Source organism: Haliaeetus albicilla, chromosome 9, assembly GCF_947461875.1.
Source record: "Haliaeetus albicilla chromosome 9, bHalAlb1.1, whole genome shotgun sequence".
Classification (NCBI taxonomy): domain Eukaryota; kingdom Metazoa; phylum Chordata; class Aves; order Accipitriformes; family Accipitridae; genus Haliaeetus; species Haliaeetus albicilla.
The window spans coordinates 13947008-13965787 of record NC_091491.1 but is presented as its reverse complement, the minus strand read 5'-3'; the positions used below and the strand labels follow the sequence as shown (position 1 = coordinate 13965787).

The 18780-nt window shown below is 43.0% G+C and overlaps 1 protein-coding gene across 2 annotated transcripts; it reads right to left on the bottom strand.

Annotated features, from left to right (window-relative positions):
* Window positions 1–2147: 2147 nt before the first annotated feature.
* Window positions 2148–18737, bottom strand: PPP1R7 (protein phosphatase 1 regulatory subunit 7). 2 transcript variants are annotated; one of them, XM_069791679.1, is made up of 11 exons: window positions 18613–18722; window positions 17832–17909; window positions 17541–17663; window positions 13189–13244; window positions 12141–12206; window positions 11353–11483; window positions 10293–10455; window positions 7233–7349; window positions 6154–6258; window positions 5112–5198; window positions 2148–2540 (listed from the first exon to the last, which is right to left on the bottom strand). In XM_069791679.1, the coding sequence occupies exons 2-11, from the start codon at window positions 17872–17874 to the stop codon at window positions 2364–2366; spliced, it is 1068 nt and encodes a 355-aa protein (XP_069647780.1). In that variant the 5' UTR covers window positions 17875–17909; window positions 18613–18722; the 3' UTR covers window positions 2148–2363. The 2 variants fall into 2 exon arrangements, with proteins under 2 accessions (XP_069647780.1, XP_069647781.1); XM_069791680.1 differs by lacking the exon at window positions 17832–17909 and having other exon boundaries at window positions 18613–18737.
* Between the last annotated feature and the right edge of the window lie 43 nt (window positions 18738–18780).

Genomic DNA, 18780 nt, shown 5'->3' with positions numbered 1-18780 from the left:
CTTTCACAGGGCCATACGGTCCTGCTTAATACTGCCCACCTCCTGCTAAGAAGCAGGGATTCACCCCACTCTTTCAAAGATCAGAATGAATACAAGTACCACCAAGAGCAAATTTTTGAACACCCCTCCCATTTTTTTGTTGTAGTTCTCCATCGTTTGACAAGGCAGCCGGATGGAACGCAGCTCTGATGGGCAGTGGCCCAATGAAACCTTTGAGGCTGATGTGCAGAGACCAGCACGTCTGCTAACACCAACACCCCACCCGACCAGAGCTATTGGCTCTGATCTGATCCCCAACAGAGGGAAGGGATCTGCTTCCTTAAAAAACAGCCAGAATTTGCATTTTTGTGCCAGAGAACTTGCAAGCCTACACACTCCTTGAACAGCTTTCATATTTAATATACGTTTCTTTGCTATTTTCCTCTGCAAGCGCTATGGACCACATTGAAAATGTCTCCCAGCTACCTCACAGGTTCACTGAACAGATTGGCACGCACAGAAATCTCCGCCGTGCCTGCTGCAGACCCACTCACTCAATTCTTCTCCCAGTCAGCACACATTGAAACACCCACACCGGCCCACCCCAGGCAGCAGCTGTTCCCCCAGACCGATGACACAACTGTTAGACAGTCACAGGTGGCAAGTGCTTCCAGGGAGGTTTTTCCAGCCACTGGAGGTATGAAGTTCAATTGCCCAGATCAAACATGGGTGCAGAGACGGCGATGCCGCATTGCCGTATTTACTGGAAGCAGGACATGATTCATATTGTTTCCCAAGTGTAAATACCATCTGTAACAAAGTGCTACCAAACCATTACCTTGCTGACCAGTAGCGTTAGTATATTTAATATATTAACATCAGTTGTATTAATTTAGTATTAATAACAAGCAAATGATGATGCTAAGACAATGCTGAATACATTGGCCGCAGAACAGACCTGACTAATTCCTAAATACTGCAGGAGGCTGTATTAACAAAAGTGCTTAAGGACTCCTATCACAAATAAAGCCTGCTCCAGCAGGCACTGACAGCTTGAAGATGACAGCTGTCACTCAGCAGAGGTCAAATAACTAATGACAGACAGATGTACAGCAGTGAAACAAGCAGCAGCTTTACACCACAGTAATCTTGCTGTCTCCTCCCACATCAGTACAAAGCCCTTTTGAGCCCCTTATAGAGGGCTAGGCCTTATTCCTCTCCATAGTCATGCTGCCAAAACTGCTGTCCAAGTGTGTGGCACTCCAGGCAGGTGGGCTTTATAATGAGTTTCTACCAAGGGACCTTGATGGCATTTTTAAGATGAGGGACATGTTTGAAGTCATACTACATCAGTGGCTCCCTCTGGAGTAGGTCCACTCATTTTCAGTAACAATCAGAACGTTCACTGAGCCTTTCAGCTTTACTTCTGGCTGGGGAGATGTTCAATACGAGCATCAAGGACCTGCAGGCCACATCCAGCACTCCCCTATTCTGGAAGGGATCTGGAAGCAGCCTTGGCTTTAGCCCAAGAAGGATGAGCAACACACCTCAGAATCTGCTGTGCTTTGCTCTGACTCAGTCCTGGGAAATCAGAAGGTAAATGAAGCCACAACCACCAACAGAGAACCTGTAAGCATGGACTAGACCCCTCACCTCCTCACATGGAATCCATAGGCCCTCTTACCTCACTCCTTTTAACCCCTCTTCCAGTTCCCACCTCTGTCTACAGCACATTTAAACATAGAAGCCCTACCACTAGTGGGTCCGTGAAGACTGGTAGCTTATCCGGGCAGGTACACCCCCACAATGCTTTCATACTTCAAGCTACATGTCCTCAATCCTCTAATGAGCTTGCAGCCATGTTTAAAAAAATAAAACCTGCTAACCTTCCCCCCTCCCCGAGTTTTACAAGCAGATATTTAGCCCTGACTCACACCTGAGAACCTGGATGGGTGTCTCTATCAGATTCCTCCCCACATCAACACCATCACTGCCTTTTCACATTTTCAGACCACTGTTGAGCCTGATCTGGAAGCGATGTTTGCAAGGACGTTACTAACCTGAAGGTGTGTCACAGAGTCAACAAAAGTCAGCAAGTGGCTCCAGCCTGTTGCAAATACTCACTGCCAAAACCTCCCCCATAAATAACAGACACAAGCACAAGGAAGCCTCTTGTGTTAAGATTTAATAATAATAATAATAATAACAACAACATTTCAAAAACAATGAGTGCATTGTACACAAGATCTGGTATTCAGTGCTTTTTATTGACCATTTGCTCTGCGAGTGTCAGTGTACTGAAGACCTGGGGAGTGGTAAGTGGATAAAAAACCCAGCTGGGACACTTCTCCAAGGAGGGCAGGAGAGAGGGGGCAGCAGGAGGTTCAGAATCGAACAAACGTGGCATCAATCTGCCGGACAGTCGGGAGGGCCAGCATGATTTTGCGCCGGTACTGAGGATCCTTCTGCAAGGGGTTTCGCTCCAGATACACAGTTTCCAAGTTCTTCGCTCCTTTCAGGTCATCCAGGTCGCTCCAGCTCTCGATGAGATTATCGTTCATCTGCAGAGCACATACAGGCACACTCACACAGATACTTCCAAGCTAAACCTGGTTAGCAGGAGCCTAGCCCCACTGACGCTGCTCAGGAGGATTACTACTACCCAGGAGTAGTAACGCTGTACAGTCTTCACACACATATAAGACGACCCTGTCTACATGATCCTTCTCCCCCGGAACCTCTGACATGTGCTCTCCAGTCGCACAATCCAGGCCTCGCTAACCATCTCCAACCTCCCCATGCTGTCCAGGGCTGCCAGTCAAACGTTCCACCCCTCAGACAGTGTATCCAGTCCAACTAGTATGCTGGGAAATACCAAGCAAGACACTGAGACAGTCTCTTTATACAGTGTCCCAGACCATACGCTGTCCATTTAAGGGTTGGAAATCATTATGTGAAGATTTTCTTCCACTGTGACATCTATCTTTACTTTCATGGCTTCCCAGGAAACATTAAAAAAGGTCCCAAACTGATGTGAAAAGTGGCATTTTCCTCTCCCCTTCACATCACTTCCCCACAAAAACTGTTTCTGTACTCTGCAGAAAGCACCAAGCTCTCTGATTCCAGTTCTCCTTCTGTCAGCCCTGGAGCTGCCCCACTGCTGGCACTGCAAAGGAATTCCCATGAAAGGGGATGAACGCTTCAGCTGCCTGGCAAGGAAGCAAAGTGCAAGGTGGCCATGTGCTCTCTAACCCAGAGACTTCAGCCACCCTTTGCTTTTCGATACAGAGGCAGTCACTACAGCAATACCACCTTTAAATAAAAAATAATTAAAAAAAAAAAAAAATCAAGAGATTGGCTCTGGCCCCCCTCAACAACTGTTTTTCCTCACATCAGGCACCCAACAGTAAACTGGAAACTTTGTGCACCCTGTTTGCTGGGTGGCAGATAAGCACCTCTATTTTCTCCAGCTGCCTCCCTCCAGCTAGTTCAGTGAAAGAAAACTGCTTCACCATTGGGACTGTCAGTGTTCCAGCTGGAGATGGCTTTGTAGTTAAGACCCTGGACTAAGATGCTGAAGAAAACCTGCTAGCTCTTTCATTCTGCTACAGCTCATCACAACATTACTTCGGCCATGCCACGTGACCTTCAGATATCTCAGTCCCTCTGCTGAGGAGGTGGTACTAGGACACTGTTAAAAGATTCCCGCTGTATCTAGGATGTGAAGTTCTGCTTCCTTAAGGTGTTAAAGGACTTTGTTATGTGGCTTCAACTCCACAGTCAGTGACAAAATATAAATTAGTAGATGCAACACTTGTTCACATCAAAGGAAATCCTGCCCTGCTCTTTACCAAAAAGCACATAACCTTTTTTTTAAAAGCAGTGTTAAAGTGGAAAAAAGACAGAAGGGCATTTTCTGGATTCAGCTAACAGATCTTGGCCAATGCTCTGCTTTGACAAAGGCACTCGTATTCTTGCAAAGGAAGTCCAATGAGGTTAGGATCTTCCCTTTACTTTCTGTAACACAAATGGAAACAGCTGTGCAACGCCTTCTTCTATAAGCAGAGCAACAGCAAAGAGGAAGACTGGAGGAAATTGCAAAGGATCACAACAGGTCCTGCACCAGCCACACTGCACTGTCTCATTTTTACCACCCAAAAGATGTCATGTTAAACGGGCTTCTCAGCTCCTGATTTAAAGAGTTCCTTATGGAATAGGCACAGCCAGATAACACCACTGGCCATCTGCTAAGCCACACTGCAAGATGAGGAAAATGATCCAGGTAGCCTGGACTGCAGGCTCTAGCTTGGTTTCATTTGCAGCTGCCTTCTACTCCTTTTATCTCAGCCTCTGCCCAAGAACTGAAATAACTGATCTCCAAATGACACACATTAAGCAGCACAACTCTTATTCTCAGCCTTGACATGCAGAAACTCTACAAGAGCTAAAGCATGAGCCAACTCATGGACATCTGCTGCTTTTTCCCCCCCAAACTTTAGCAGATTTGTGCACCGCTCCCAGATATGGCAGGGTACAGATGCTTCAGGAGGGGGGTGTCTCTGCATATTTCCTCCCCAGACTTATCAATGACAAAGGGCTTAGCTATTTAGGGTGCCAGTAAGAAATAGAAGCAACCCTAAGCAGTTATCTACCTCATAGGAATGGAAGTAAACCGGAAGATGGTTTCATTTTCTTTGTATTTATAACGACATGAACGTATCGACTCTGGTCTAAACAGGTACTGTGCTCCAGTGCAGTGGTGAGACAGTATCAGCTTCCCCCATACACTGTCATGCTCACTTAAAAGAAAGATGAGATCTGCAAAAATAGGACACAGTAGGGCTGTTTCATAACCATCACAAGCGGGAAGGCAGGGCCTATTTCCTAGGTAGATTCAGGCTTGTTACCACTAAGCAAAGCCCTGCAAAGAATTTTTTAAGCTCAACTCTTTCCTTAGAAGAAACCATCATATAATCCATCCATGCACACTGTTAAGATCTTAGCTGGTCACCAGCACAAGAAGAGTTTACGCCAAGACATACATGTACACCACCCTCCCAGTGCTCCCCATCAGAAGGGTTTCTTTCACTGTTGCACAGACATTTCAGGGAACAGCTCCAGCCTGTGCTTACCCAGAACTCCTGCAGCTCTGTTAGGTGACTGATATTTTCAATCTTCTTGATTCTGTTGGATGCAATGTCCAGCATTGTGAGTTTGTTCTAGACAAGCAAACACAAAAACATTAGACTGGATTTCCTTTCATCTTCTCTGCCCCACTTTTTTCAGGCCCAGAGTTGGAAACTGTCAGAAGCAAAGACATGTTATTGCCAGCTGCTTACATACAGCACAAGACCTCTCACTGCCTAAATATAGCAAGGAAGACTGTTTTTGATTAAGCTGGGTTACTGACCTCCCAGAAGCCATGTGACAAAAATGAAAGCAATTACTGGCCAGATGGCAACTGCCAGCCAAGGGCTCCTAAAAAGTGAGCTTTCCTCATAGTACATTAAGAAGAGGAATCCATTAAAAATCATATCATAAGTGTCCTCTCAAGCAGCAGAGTTGAACAAACTTTTTGCAGTGGCAAAGCCTACAGGTTTAGAAAAAGGGTTTTTTCCTGCCTTGCACACAGCCAACTAAGTTCCAGATTGTCTCTGCTCTCTGACAATGCCATCCACTGTTGGGTCAGAATGAAAACGCTACAGGCTTCTGTGAAATCAGTCCCATCCAGAAATCTCAAATGTATACTGACACGAAGGCAAGCCACACGCCACAGCTTGTCTCTCTTACTCCCAGCTCCAGTTGTTGTCCTATTGAAAAGAACTCATGATTATCTATAAACTGCTGTCTGAAAGGCTGCAGCAGAGACAGCCAGCTGTGGCCATCAGCTTTTCCACTGCTGAAGATCAGCCAGGCCGTTGCATTAACCACATCTTGTGCTTCCCCTCCCCAGATCATAACAACATTTCTACTCCAGAAGATCTGGAGGAGCTTCACCCATGCAAGATATTTTAAGATAACAAATACTTGGATCTTTGTGGTCGTTTCAAGAGACTCGGGACCCCCCATGTAACTGGGGAAACTGAGGAACAAAAACTTCCAGAAAAGCACAGCCACTAAGGGGAGCAGCTTAGGGCAGTAATTCTGTCACACAGTTAGCAAGAGCCTGCTCACATTGTTCTCCAGTCCCTCGATGACTTCGATGCCATTGTGGCTGAGGTACAACTCGCGCAAATTCACCAAGCTCTGCAGCCCCTCAATCTTGGTCAGACGGTTATTCTGAAAGTGTAACAGCGGTTTAAGTCCACTCTAAACAAACCAAAACCCAAGCAAGTCATTGGAGAAAAAGCATTTCTCTGAAGTATGGATGGGAAGGGGAAACAGTCTGCTTGGATCCACATTGATCTCATGAGCTCAGTTCATTTGATCTCTCTACCACCGATGCACCATGGGATTCAAAGTCTAAGTTTAGAAGAATCAGACTCCGACCTTCCCATCAAAAGTTGTAGCCTGAAAGTTTTCCACTTGGTGTCTTTAGAAACAATAGGCCTACACATTAATAGCATTCATTTTGTAGGTCTTTTTAATGTGATGGGTCAGAATGGAAGTTACAACACTTCAATACACTCTGCTGTACATAATTCTTTATGTCCTATAGAATACTGATGCATACAGGTACTACAATATGTAGCAAGTATGCCTTTCTCAGCAACAGCTGTAAGAGATACCGGAATGCACTAGCATTGGCATATGGATGAGAGGGAGACTCAATGAAAAAAATTAGTTGAGTATCTTTTATCCCACCTTTTACAAAGGAATAAACTTTCCATAAGCTCATTAAGGACAAATTTCACGTAGCACAGGCTTGTTCACATTTCTTCCCTCTTCAGGAAGAAGGTAGTGACACTGAGCCTGCTGCCACTATAACAACTTCCCTGGCATAACTCATTTGATGTTATTGTAATATACTAGGAAACAGTACATCAGGAAGAAAATGGGGGATAACGTACATTTCCTCTTCTCTCTTCCATAAAAATCAAACATTTTTTTATCATTTTATCAGTGCCTGTCAATCTCATTTAGTATTAAAGGATGAGAAAAGACAGCACAGAGAATATCACACTTCCTTCCAGTACAGGAGTTTGACTCAGACACTGAAGACCCGCTGATTCAGAAGAGCTTAGCCTAAATCACAAGGTGGTTCATCTAACCAAGGCTGTTCAAAACATAACAGTACAAAGTAGAATCAATACCTGTATACTGAGCACAGTCAAGTTTGTCAGCGCATCCAAGTTCTGGAGCTTGGTGATTTTATTCTTTCCAAGGAACAGACTATCAAGATTAGCCAAAGTATCGATGTTTTCAATTGCCTGCAAAATGACCAAAGGAGACAGCGTTATCGCTGTGATGCAAAACTCCAACCTGTGGACGTGGTCGGCATTTTACAGCCTTGACCCATGGAGCTGCGCTCCTGATAAACACGAGCCTGCCAACTCCACACACAAAGCGTGCAGAAAGTAGGGCCTCCCTTGTGACCCAAGGGCAGAGTAAGTGGAGGACTTTGTGCAGTGACAGTGAACCTCAGCCGGTGTGACAGCTGGCTTGTGGCACTACTATTCACTGATTTTCAGCGAGGGTCATGTTGCTGTGTCCCAGCTGTTGCCTCCACTGTCCAGGCAGCAAGAGCAGAGAATGAAAAGGCTCAGGGAGCACTGAGAGTGGCATTCCCTGGGCCATAAGGTGTATCCTGGGCAGGAGATACTCATTTGTGAAGCAAGAAAAATCTGTCACTAGTGAATGGAAAGAGAATCTGGGAGGAGAAAATACCATTTGCAAATTTAGTCCTGACCATCAGTGACTATATAACACAGAGGCAAGCTGTTTAGCTTCTCTGCACAACAGTTTCTCTGTCATAAGCAAGGTTAACTGTCTCATGGGTGTATGTGTTAATATATTTAACTACTGGCTACATATTCATGCTACTGGCAGAACATAGACATATCAATTTAAGTGATGTACATGTTTTAAATATACACGCTACTGGCAAAACATATACACTATACCAGTTTAAGTCCTGAGCTCAGCCTTCAGTGGGAGAAAATAAGAATCTCTGTGAGGCATCAAGAACCACCATATTCTTTATTTACAAAGGACAGGGCACCAGAAAGCACAAACAAGAGAGAGAAAAAAGGGCAAGAAAAGGGGAAAAGGGTGGGCTTAGAAAAGGCTCCTGTAAACAGAAGGAAAGAAAACACAATGTTTTTTTGCAGGGGAAAGCCTCTTAATTAAAAAAAAAGTGCTGTTAAAAGAGACAAGAATTTTAAAAAACATACTTCAGCTCACAGAAGAACAGTAATGTGGACATAGATACACACACTGCTGTGCATCTGTGCTCAAGTACCTTGTGACATCTCAGCTTTTCCACATCCTTCTTGCCTGGCAGAATTTCAGAGACTAGCAGTGCTGGTGAGACAGGCCACTGAGTCCTACCACCACTTAGTACTCTGTGTGTGTGCATGCGTGTGTGTGTGCACATGCATGTTTACCTGTGCGTGTATAAAGAAAGGAAGAGGAAGATGGACACAAACACACACGCTATGAATTTATAGATACACTCTGGAAAGGAAAGAAGCTTTTCAACCTCTATCCCACAATTGCCAACAGATTCAACATAAGGTGTTTATCAGCTCAGATTTGGATTTACCCTCCTTCTAGCCTGTTTTGACCTAGCAAGAAAATGATATATTTGTTGCTCATTGTTGCTCCCCCAGCCCTGAAGAGGAAATATTTGTGACTCTAAGGACACTGAGAAGAAACAGTCAGGTGAAAAAAAAAGCTACTTGAAGCTATAAAAAAGCCACACTTAAGTGAGAGTATGAAACAGATGGACACGAGGGGAAAAAAACCCTAAGGAACAAAGAAAGAAGTGCTTGCCTTATAGTTGCCTCAGTCCAACTTTGGAAAAAAAAAAAGCATCAAATGTAACAGTGCAAGCATGAAGGTCTGCTTCCCCACCATTCATAGAAAAGGAACAGAACTACAGTACTTATTAACTCATGACGGACTCCAAGGTAAGTGTGCTCCGAAAGGTTAGAGTGCGTGCTAAGACAGCATCACTGCAGAAGCTTTAATGCACAAGGGATGAGTATATCAGGCACCTCAGAGCCAAGAAAGCTGCCTGAACAGAGAGTCCATAGGCTTTTACCCTCAAGAGTTAAAGATATGCCCATCTGTAAAGCACATAGCCAGGCCACCCCACCAACAGAAGACTATTACAAGAGTTCTAGGTGCCTCCAAATAACATGAGATGTATTTCTTCACGCCTAGCCTAGGCACAGGTTACTCACTCCAGTAAAGCAATTAGAAGCATAGAGCAGTGCTGTTTGAAGAAGCCAGAATAGAATTAACAGATAAACAGAAAAAACACTAGTTAGTGTGCTTCCACAAGGCTTGAAATACAGAGGAAAAACAGTTCTTTTCCCAGTTTGCTCCTTCAGCATAACAAGTAATTTTTCAGAGTTTGTAAATGGGGGTGCCAGCTTAGAGAGTTTTCAGATTGAGATGCACTCGTCTGTTACAAGGATTTTCTAAAGCATATATAATTGAAAAAGCTTCTAAAAAATTAATAGTTTACTTTGCATGTTGCAAGTCTTTTGTGTCATCTGTTTCACCAGTTCTCTTACAAACTGGGCAATATGCAGAAAAGCCTACCTTAGGGACAGGAGAGACTACTCAGAACTGCTTCCCTTTATGTGGCATAGATTTTAAATCACCTAAATTGAAAAAGTCACAAATTGCACTATAAAAAAAAAGTAATCAGCAGCACAGTACCAGGTTTTTCAGGCATTTCAGAGCAAAGCCTCAAGAAAATCTTTTTCCTGAGTGAGACTGATGTAGCAGGTTATCAATTACACACACAAATCAAACTAGAATTAAATTTGCATTCAATAGGTTTTATCGACACAGCTCCAGCCTCTAGGAAGGTTAAGAGAAAACAATAATTGCTAGTTTTGATAGGCTTGGCTCTCTTGCAGGAGGAAACTGTCATCTGCAAATGGCAACACACAGGGGATGCACAAGTTCATTAAAGAGAGAAATTCATAAATAGTAATTTAGTAGCCAGGCAGTACATGCATACATAATTAAAGGATCCAGCATGTGCAGCAATAAGCAATTACACATTAAGTGACAGGAACAATAAAAAAGAACAAAATTGCAAGTAAAAAAATCAATGAAGTGCACTTTCAGAAAAGGCTAATCCCAAGCCAAAGAGCACAAAACTCTCCAGCTAACATCTTGTAGAGCAAGCCTACCCGAATTCGATTGGATCCCAACTCTAACATCTGTAGCATCTGCAAGTTGCTCAAATTCTCAATTTTGCTGATTTTGTTGTTGACAAGGAAGAGTTTTTTCAGTTGGGCAAGACGATCTAGTCCTTCAATGTGTCGCAGAACATTAAAGGAGATGTCCAGGATCCTGAGATAAAACAGAACAAAGGTCTCTTCAGTCCATCAGGTATGGATGATTCTGGAAGAGGCACTTGTAAATCGGTGGGGAACCTCACTGTCTGCAGAGATCAAGCACTTTGCTAGGCCTTGAAGCTAGAGCCATAAGTGTCATTTCTTTTTATCAGAAATGACAACAAATATAATTGTCAAAATATTTCTATTGTGTGTCAGGGAAAAAAGTAAAAAAAAAAAATCTGTCACATGCAGAAGATAGCTATCCTTTTGCTCAGCCATGGAGCTGCCACTGTGGGAGGCAGCCAAACTTCAATACCACATATTTCTTGGGAAAGGTATGTGCCTACAAGATCTGCCTCTGACAGGACAATGACAAGGCGTCCCATAAGCACGAAGCAGTTATGACTGTGGGAAGTAGGTTAGTCCTCCTCACCCCAGTGGGAACAGTTTTGTAATGTATCTCCAGAGTGATCACAGACAAGTGCCAGAAACTGGGAAAAGCACTACTCCTTCCCTAACACCCTCCAAAAAAAGTCCTAATCTCACCTGACATCTCTTGTCTTTTTTTGCAGGAATAAAACCTGTTATATGGAGCTCTTGCTGCCAAGAGCAAGGGGTACCTGAGTGCTTCCACACCTGCATGGAAGCTGCAACCACCTATCATTCTCACTGCCTTATACAGCACACATTTCATTTCCAGCTGACTGTCCCTGGTGAGCTTCAGGATAATGAAACTGGTTTACTGCACAGGTTAACTATCAATGGAGAACAGACATTATCCTTCACAGAGCACCCAAATGAATCATAAGAAAGGCCTGGGTGATAAATACTGCAGGTAAGTACAGCATGAGTAATTCAGTGAGTGGCAAACCACCCTCAACCTGACCCTGGTGATTTCCCCCAGACTCACTCAAGTTCCACCAGAGACTCCAAGTTCTCAATCTTCCGAATTTGATTGTCATAGAGATCCAGTTCCCGCAAGGTCTGCAATTGCTCCAGGTTCTCAATGCGCTTAATCAAATTCTGACGGAGACACAGAGTCTAATAGTTGGGGAAAAGTTTAAAAACAAACAGGAAAATGGATATGAATCATGGCATGTAATGCCTTTTGACATACAGACAACAAGGTTGAGGTTTTTTTCCCCATTAAGTTTTGTTGGGTTTTGTTGGGGTTTTGTTTGTTGTTGCTTGGGTTTTTTTTTTAAATAGAATCTTTTCTTGTTTTATTCCAACTCTACAGAAGAAAATCTTTTTACCACAAAGATGGTCAGAAACTATAACAGCAGCCCCAAGAGGCTATGTAATCTCCATCCTTGGGAATACTCAAGAGCTTGACTGGAGAAGGCCTCAAGCAACATGCTCTAACGGGACCTACTTTGAGCAGGGGTTTACTAGAGACCTCCAGAGGTCTTTCCAAGCTGCATTATTGTATGTTAAGCCTGCTGTGCAAGTACAGAATGTATCTCTTAGGATGAGCCCTCATGCATTATCTCTCATCCACTTCCAAAACCAACCTGCAAAACCCCAGGATTTTTATTACTGCTTGACAAATGGGTAAACACTACCTCCTTCAGTTAAACATGAAGTGAACTCATTAGGATCTCAGTTAAAAAGAGACTCCTGTATCTGTCCTCTTATAGGTTAGCTATGCAAAATCTCCAGTTCCAAGAGGCATTCCCTATTCCTTAGGACTGTTACCTTCACTTTCTTGAGCACCTCAAATCCTTCAATCTTCCCAATTCGAAAATGATTCAAGTCAACATCCTGAAAGAGAAACGGAGGGATTCAACAGTTGTTTCAGAACACTCTTCAAAGACCAACCTGGTACTTTGTTCTAAGGAAAATTAGAGTCTTACAAAATGTGTAGCTCATTAAAATTTCCCTTCAAAGAGCTTGTGAAAATTGGGTTTGGCACATGATTTTACTATCGCAGGTGAAGCATGTGGCCTAAGCTTGTCAACTGCAAACACAGCATCTGCAAAAAGGCAACAGCCCTTTCCTGAGTCTGAGCATTGTTTCACCAAAATTAGAAATCTTTTGCAGTAAATTCTGAATTTACTGAGACAGACAAATTCTGCTGTCTAGCATGAATAAAGCGTTGCATAAAATTCTCTTACCCACTTTGCTAGGGCTTAGCCGGAACACACCTTGCTATTTCCAGTTCCAGGCCTCAGATGAACAGGAACCACTGACAGTTCAAATATCTGGTGGTTCTGTGAACATTAACTCTGCACCGGTGATCAGCTGATGCACTTCACATCTGTGCTGTCCAGCCCCAGATGTTCCAGTTTTGCAGGTCAGTCAATCAAAAAGAAATAGAGCACTTCACCACCCAAGCTCAAAAACTCTCCAGCTAACAGGCTCATGAGGCTGCCAGTGCCAAGGCACAAGGCTGGTTAAGCAGCTATGCCTATTACAAATCACGGGTCTGACAGCAGCAATCAGTTCATTAAAGATATTCTCACAAAAGCTCATAGCCCGTCGATAATGCTTGCAGCATAGCTCCACTTTCAGTGCTTCCATGCTTAATTTAAAATTCTAAATTACTAACAAAAAAGTTTCAGCTACTGATCAAGAATAAAACACCTCTACTTCTAGTCTAAAGGCTTTGAACCAATTCCAGGGAAGATCATGGTAGCCAGCACCTTCAGAAGAATTAGATCTTTTAACCAGGTTTCAATACTTGCCTTTGCCCACCTTTTCTTCCCGCTGTATAAAGTCCATAAGGACAAAAATCTGCCTTTACCTCAGCTTCTGGGTCCAGGCTAATTGTTTCCATGTCCACTGGTGTCTCTGCTTCTCCTGCAGGAGAAGCAAATATATTATAAACTTCTGCTACCTGATAGCTAAAGGCAAGATGACAGTGGCTAACATCTGGAGAGGCAAAGGGAACAAACGCTCCTCAGAAGAAGAAACACATGAGATGCACATTTCAGATATTCTGATGCATTAAAAATACACTTTACCTATTTGGCTTTCATTGCGACAGCTAGTCGTGAAAAAAAAAAAAAGCTTTCTTAACAAGAAAATTTCATGCCTAGATGGAAAAGACAGAAAAAACAGCATGTTCCCCAGTCTGCCTGTGTGGCTGCTGAATAATGCTGGCTCAAGACTGATTTGGGCAGGATTCCTTTTCTTTACACTTAGGGCCATCATCCCTCTGAATATACACCATCCGAAGTGCCTGTGCTCCTCCGATAACCTAATACAACATTGCCAGGAAGGAATCTAAACTGTCTAGTGATAGTGCCAGGAGGGACCAAGCATCTCAGCAATCCCACCCTTCAGCTTTTCTTTCATAAATACTGCCAGTTTATGTCAATGTTGTGCACGCTTTTGCATGGATCCCCCTTCTTCTGTTTGGCTGAACTCACTAATATGCTAGAAAACATCGTTTATCACACTGCATACATTTTCTTGGGAAATGCCTTTATAGCTCTGGAAGACAGCCCAACATTTGCTGTGCTTCTATCACTGCACAAGAGGGAGCGAAGTTTACCGGATAAATTCATGCTGAATAATTCATGCCTGATTCCCATTTGTTGAAGATCATGCGCTGGTTGCATCAATTTCCAAAGAAAGTCTAATTCAACTTTGAAAAACAGACATATAACACACAACCCCTTTCCACTTCATGTGTGTAGCTTCTGTACCTACTACCAAAAAACCAAGGAACTTTAATTATGATCAAATCCCAAATGCTTTGCATTAACTCCTGCATTACTGTATGCAAGCTCATTCCATTAACCCAGAAGTAATGACTATTTTTATAGCCCAGCACGGTTACAACATTCTTGTAAATGACCAATGTCCCCTATACTTAACAAGTGTTTTTCCTACTGATGCTTGGCATTGTAAGTAGTATTGTAAGGATGAACAGTACAAGCATTACAATCTTTGATACTACTATCAAACTCCAAGTTTTTGATAGCTCCACACACCATCATTTACCTTGCTGGATTTGGGCTACTGCTCTTGCCTGGGCATTCAAACAGGAATGAGCACTAACTGAACTGACTCACAGAAGTTAAGACTGAAAAGCAATCCTCTGCCCCTCATCTTTTAATATGCTTTATACCATAAATTAGCAGGGAGCATGAAGTATATTTTGGAGATGCAAAATGAGCTGGTAGGCTTGGTGACATTGAACAGCGGTATCGAAATGCCACCACAACTGACATGCATACATATGCCTGTCAGCATTTTAGCAGTGGGCAACGCTTGCATTTTCCTATTTTTCTTCCAGATCAGGAGCCATGCACTTCAGCAGGGGACTGGGATACCCTACCCTGCTGCTACCAAGATTGCATCTCCTTGACCTATGTCTAGGGTACAAAGGCTGCCAGCACAAAGCGCTCCAAGACAAACAAGCGCCCTAGCTGAATTTACAGCCAACAGGAACCCAGCCCAAGTTTGGAACAACAGTTATTTGAGATAATCACATAAAAACCCAAACTATTTCCCTTGCATTAAGTTGCACTAGCAGTAAGTTAATGCTCATGGTGAAGAAACTTGTCCTTTTGAGACTTCAAAGTTGTCCAACAATAAAGCCAGTCATGCACTCAGTGAAAAAAAAAAAAACAATCTTCAACAAAAGAAAAATTCAAGCAAAAAAAATTCTTCAACCTGGTTCAGCTGGCAGGCTTCTCTATAAAATTACATGTTTCATCACAGCACCCATTACAGACCATTTATACACATTTGGTTTTGGCAATGGGTTAAATACTCTGTTCCGGGATCTGTCAAAGGGTAGGTAGCTCCTTGTATTTTTGCCATATGGCTTCAAGTGACCAGTCCTGGTAGAGCCAATGTGGGGAAAAAAGCACTCAAGTCCGAAGGCACAAGACCAAATCACACAGGATATGTATATCGAATTCACTGAAATAAAAGCAATTTAAAACTGAACACAGAGGCAATAGCGTTTACGTAACAAGATCAACTCTCATAAAGTTTATGCAGTGTGTATAAAACACTCTCCATATAGCAGTCTGAGTGAGATGTGTATACTGAGAACACTCATAAATCAGTCTTGGTATTAGAATGTTAAAATACATTTTCTCTCAAAGAAAAATGGTTCTAGCAAATTTACAGTCCTATCAATTGTCAACCTACATTTTATTTATGAACCAAGTGGACATAAAGCACTCTAAACTGACCCTTCTACAATCACTTTATGAACAAAACTGCAATTTCACTTGCATGCAGTAAGTATGCAGACAGCACTTCAGTCCACGATTTTTAATGCAGTAGGTTTCTCAAGGGGAAAAAAATATTGCTCTGGAAGTGAAGTTACTTAAGTGAATTTTTGTGTAACCCATGCCTGCAAGCTACACAGTTTTGCAGATGTAGGAAAAAAATACGACATTCAGGAAACCCAAATTCCGCAGTACGGAGCAGTAGTTACTGAGTTACGTAAGTTCACAGTACCACAAGCGTTTAAAGCAACTAAAAGCCTAACTACACTTTTTAACTGCATATGCATGAAAAATATTATAAATAGCTAAGTTATAAGATTTCTAAACAGAGGCGTTATTCCTCAGAGAATTAGCTAAATGATTAATTTGAAATTTCAGCTGCTTGAACTCTTTCTATTTATGATCTTCTGTGACAAATGTGGAAAACTCTTCATTTTCCTTTCACTGAGAAACTCAAAACTGCCTGCGGAAATTAACTCAAATGTTCCAAAATTTTTCCTCTGCTTGGTTTCTGCCCTAGTAGAAGTTTTCTGAATCCTAACAGTTTGGAAGAAGTAGTAACAATACAGCCATTACATTAAATAATACCCAGTGTAACTCAGTGACCAAATCGAATGCGTTTTTCTTGTTTTCGCTGGAATAAAAGTAGGCCACTTGAAATATTTTCTCTAATATTGTAATTCCTGGGGGAACAACATACAGAATATAACCTCAAACGCACAGCTAAATTACGTCAGCTGAATGCTCAATATTACATGCATGCAAAGGAAAACTGTGACTGACTGATCTTCATGGTTGTATTAATCATATAGGGCTTGGGATGCACAATTTGCAAGGTGTGCTCTGACACTTTTACAGACATCACCACAGCATTTTTCCATTAATATATAGGATTTTTATATGATCAACAATGAATTAGACTAGATAGAGTTCATTTAGTTAGGAGATGAGATTTAAAATTCTCATAATAATATACTAGTTTGGAAAATACTTTTGCAAATTCTAACAGGCAAGGTTAAGATTAGGAGGGATCTGCAGCAGACGCACAGTCAAAAGGATTAAAGCTTGCTGCATTATTTCACTTCCATTTCCAGACCAATAATAATCACACAAGCATCTCTATCAAAAGGACACTATTACATCTCAGATTGTTAGCTAGCACCAAAAGTCCAGATCATATTGCCATACAGGGTCTTCAGAAACAGATCTGCTCATGACAAATTCTATGGAAGCTACTGAAAAGCAAACTCTTCCACCAAACATGCACAGGCTTAAAACAGTCTGTCTACGTTTCTACCCAATGTTCTAATACAAACAGTAAATACAGTAGCGAAAGTTTAAAGTCAAGAGGATTCAAACAGATATAATTTTGATAGGTCTTAGAATTTTTAAATTAAGAAAATAAAATTGACAGCTTCCTTCAATCTATCTAGAAATAGTCATCTTTGCCTTCCAAAGGAATCTGGCAACTCTTTAGGTAAAAAAACTACATACACTAAAGCAGAATTATGAAAAGCTGCTTATGTTTATTTCTAATGAACATTTCCAGCATCTTTCCACAGAAAGTTAGTATGTTTCCATAACAAAAGTATGAATAAAGGTGTTTTGCATTTTGATATTAAAGATTTCAAAGGGAAATGTGGATGGATAAATAAATAAGAAAAAACCCAAAGGTCTAATATCAGTGGTTCCATTAAAAGAAGGCAGCTTTATTTTAGCAATGATAACACTATCATGTGTTTATTTGTAGAGAAAACTGCTCTGGGGCAGATTCACATTGTTCACTAACATTGATACAACCATCACACAGCCACAAGAAACATGAAGGACTGATACATGTACACTACTGTATGCACTTGTAAGATGACACTTCCTAACATGATCATTTAGGCTGGCAAGGTACCTGCGGAGTTCTCGCCATTCTGCTCATCTCTCAGGCTCTGCTGACTGAGGTCTGTTACTAAGCGAACTGCTTGCTTCTTCCCTTCTTCGTCTCCCGACTCCTCCGATTCAATCCGCTTATCAACTGCATAAGATACATAATAGCAGAATTAGGCTATTTTCAGCAGTGGGGCAAGGGGGAAGAAGTAACAAGCAGATATAATAACCAGGATTCACATATACCACTATGCAGTTAGTAGAAATCCTAAGTTAACTAAATGAAAGGTTTAGTCTTAAATAAAAGGCCTCTTACCCCTTGTTTCTACTTTGATTTTGGATGCACTTTTTCCTCCCATCACATCTTCCTAAAACCAACAATCTGGGAAGAAGACTGGAGGAAAAAGGAAATTTCTTAGATCAATGAAGTGCAATTCCAAAGATTACGGAGATGGAATTAGAACTATCACATTTTTAAAACTTTTAGGAAAAAATCAGTATCGTGTACAATAGTACCAATGACACGAAGAAGTGAAGGCATCAAAAAATAATAAAAAAAACTCCCTGCACGTAAAAGCAACCGTCTCCCCAGCACAGCCTGCGAGATCCCTTCACCGCTTACCCAGCCACAACTCTGCTGGCCACCCTGGCCCCAGGGACCTGAAGCTCCTCGCTCCCCCCTCAGTATTTGCTCTCGTTTCACGGGACGACTGAGGAAAAGCAACGCCATGGCAGGGGATTTCTTTCCTATTATCTTTATTTTTTACGACACGGTCATCTCCACAAACCCACTTTTCCACCTCTCGCGCCGGGAGCCCCCGGGAGGGGGAAGGCGTCGCGCCATGCCCCAGGTAATACACACACCGTTCCCCCTGGCTCGGGCGGCCCGCCCCGGCTCGGCGACCAGCCAGGGCCCCGTTCCCGCCCCCCCGGGCAGCCGCTCTCGGGGTGGACACCGTCGGGGTGGACACCCGCGGGCTGCCCGGCCGCAGAGGGACCACAAGCCCCACCGCGCGCAGCTGGCAGCTGCCCCGCCGAGCGGCAGTGCCCGAGCGGCGAGCCGTCCCGACCCCTCAGCGGCCGCGGCCGGCTCTCACCCTCCATCATCTCCTGCGGTCCCTCTCCGCTCTCCGCCGCCATATTGCTTCTCCTCCCACCGCCCCCTTCCGGAAACCGCCTCAACCGTCGCCTCAGCCAATCAGAGCCCAGCGCAGGCGACGTGCCGCAGCCAATCACACCTGCAGGTGGTGCCCTAGGCGGCGGGG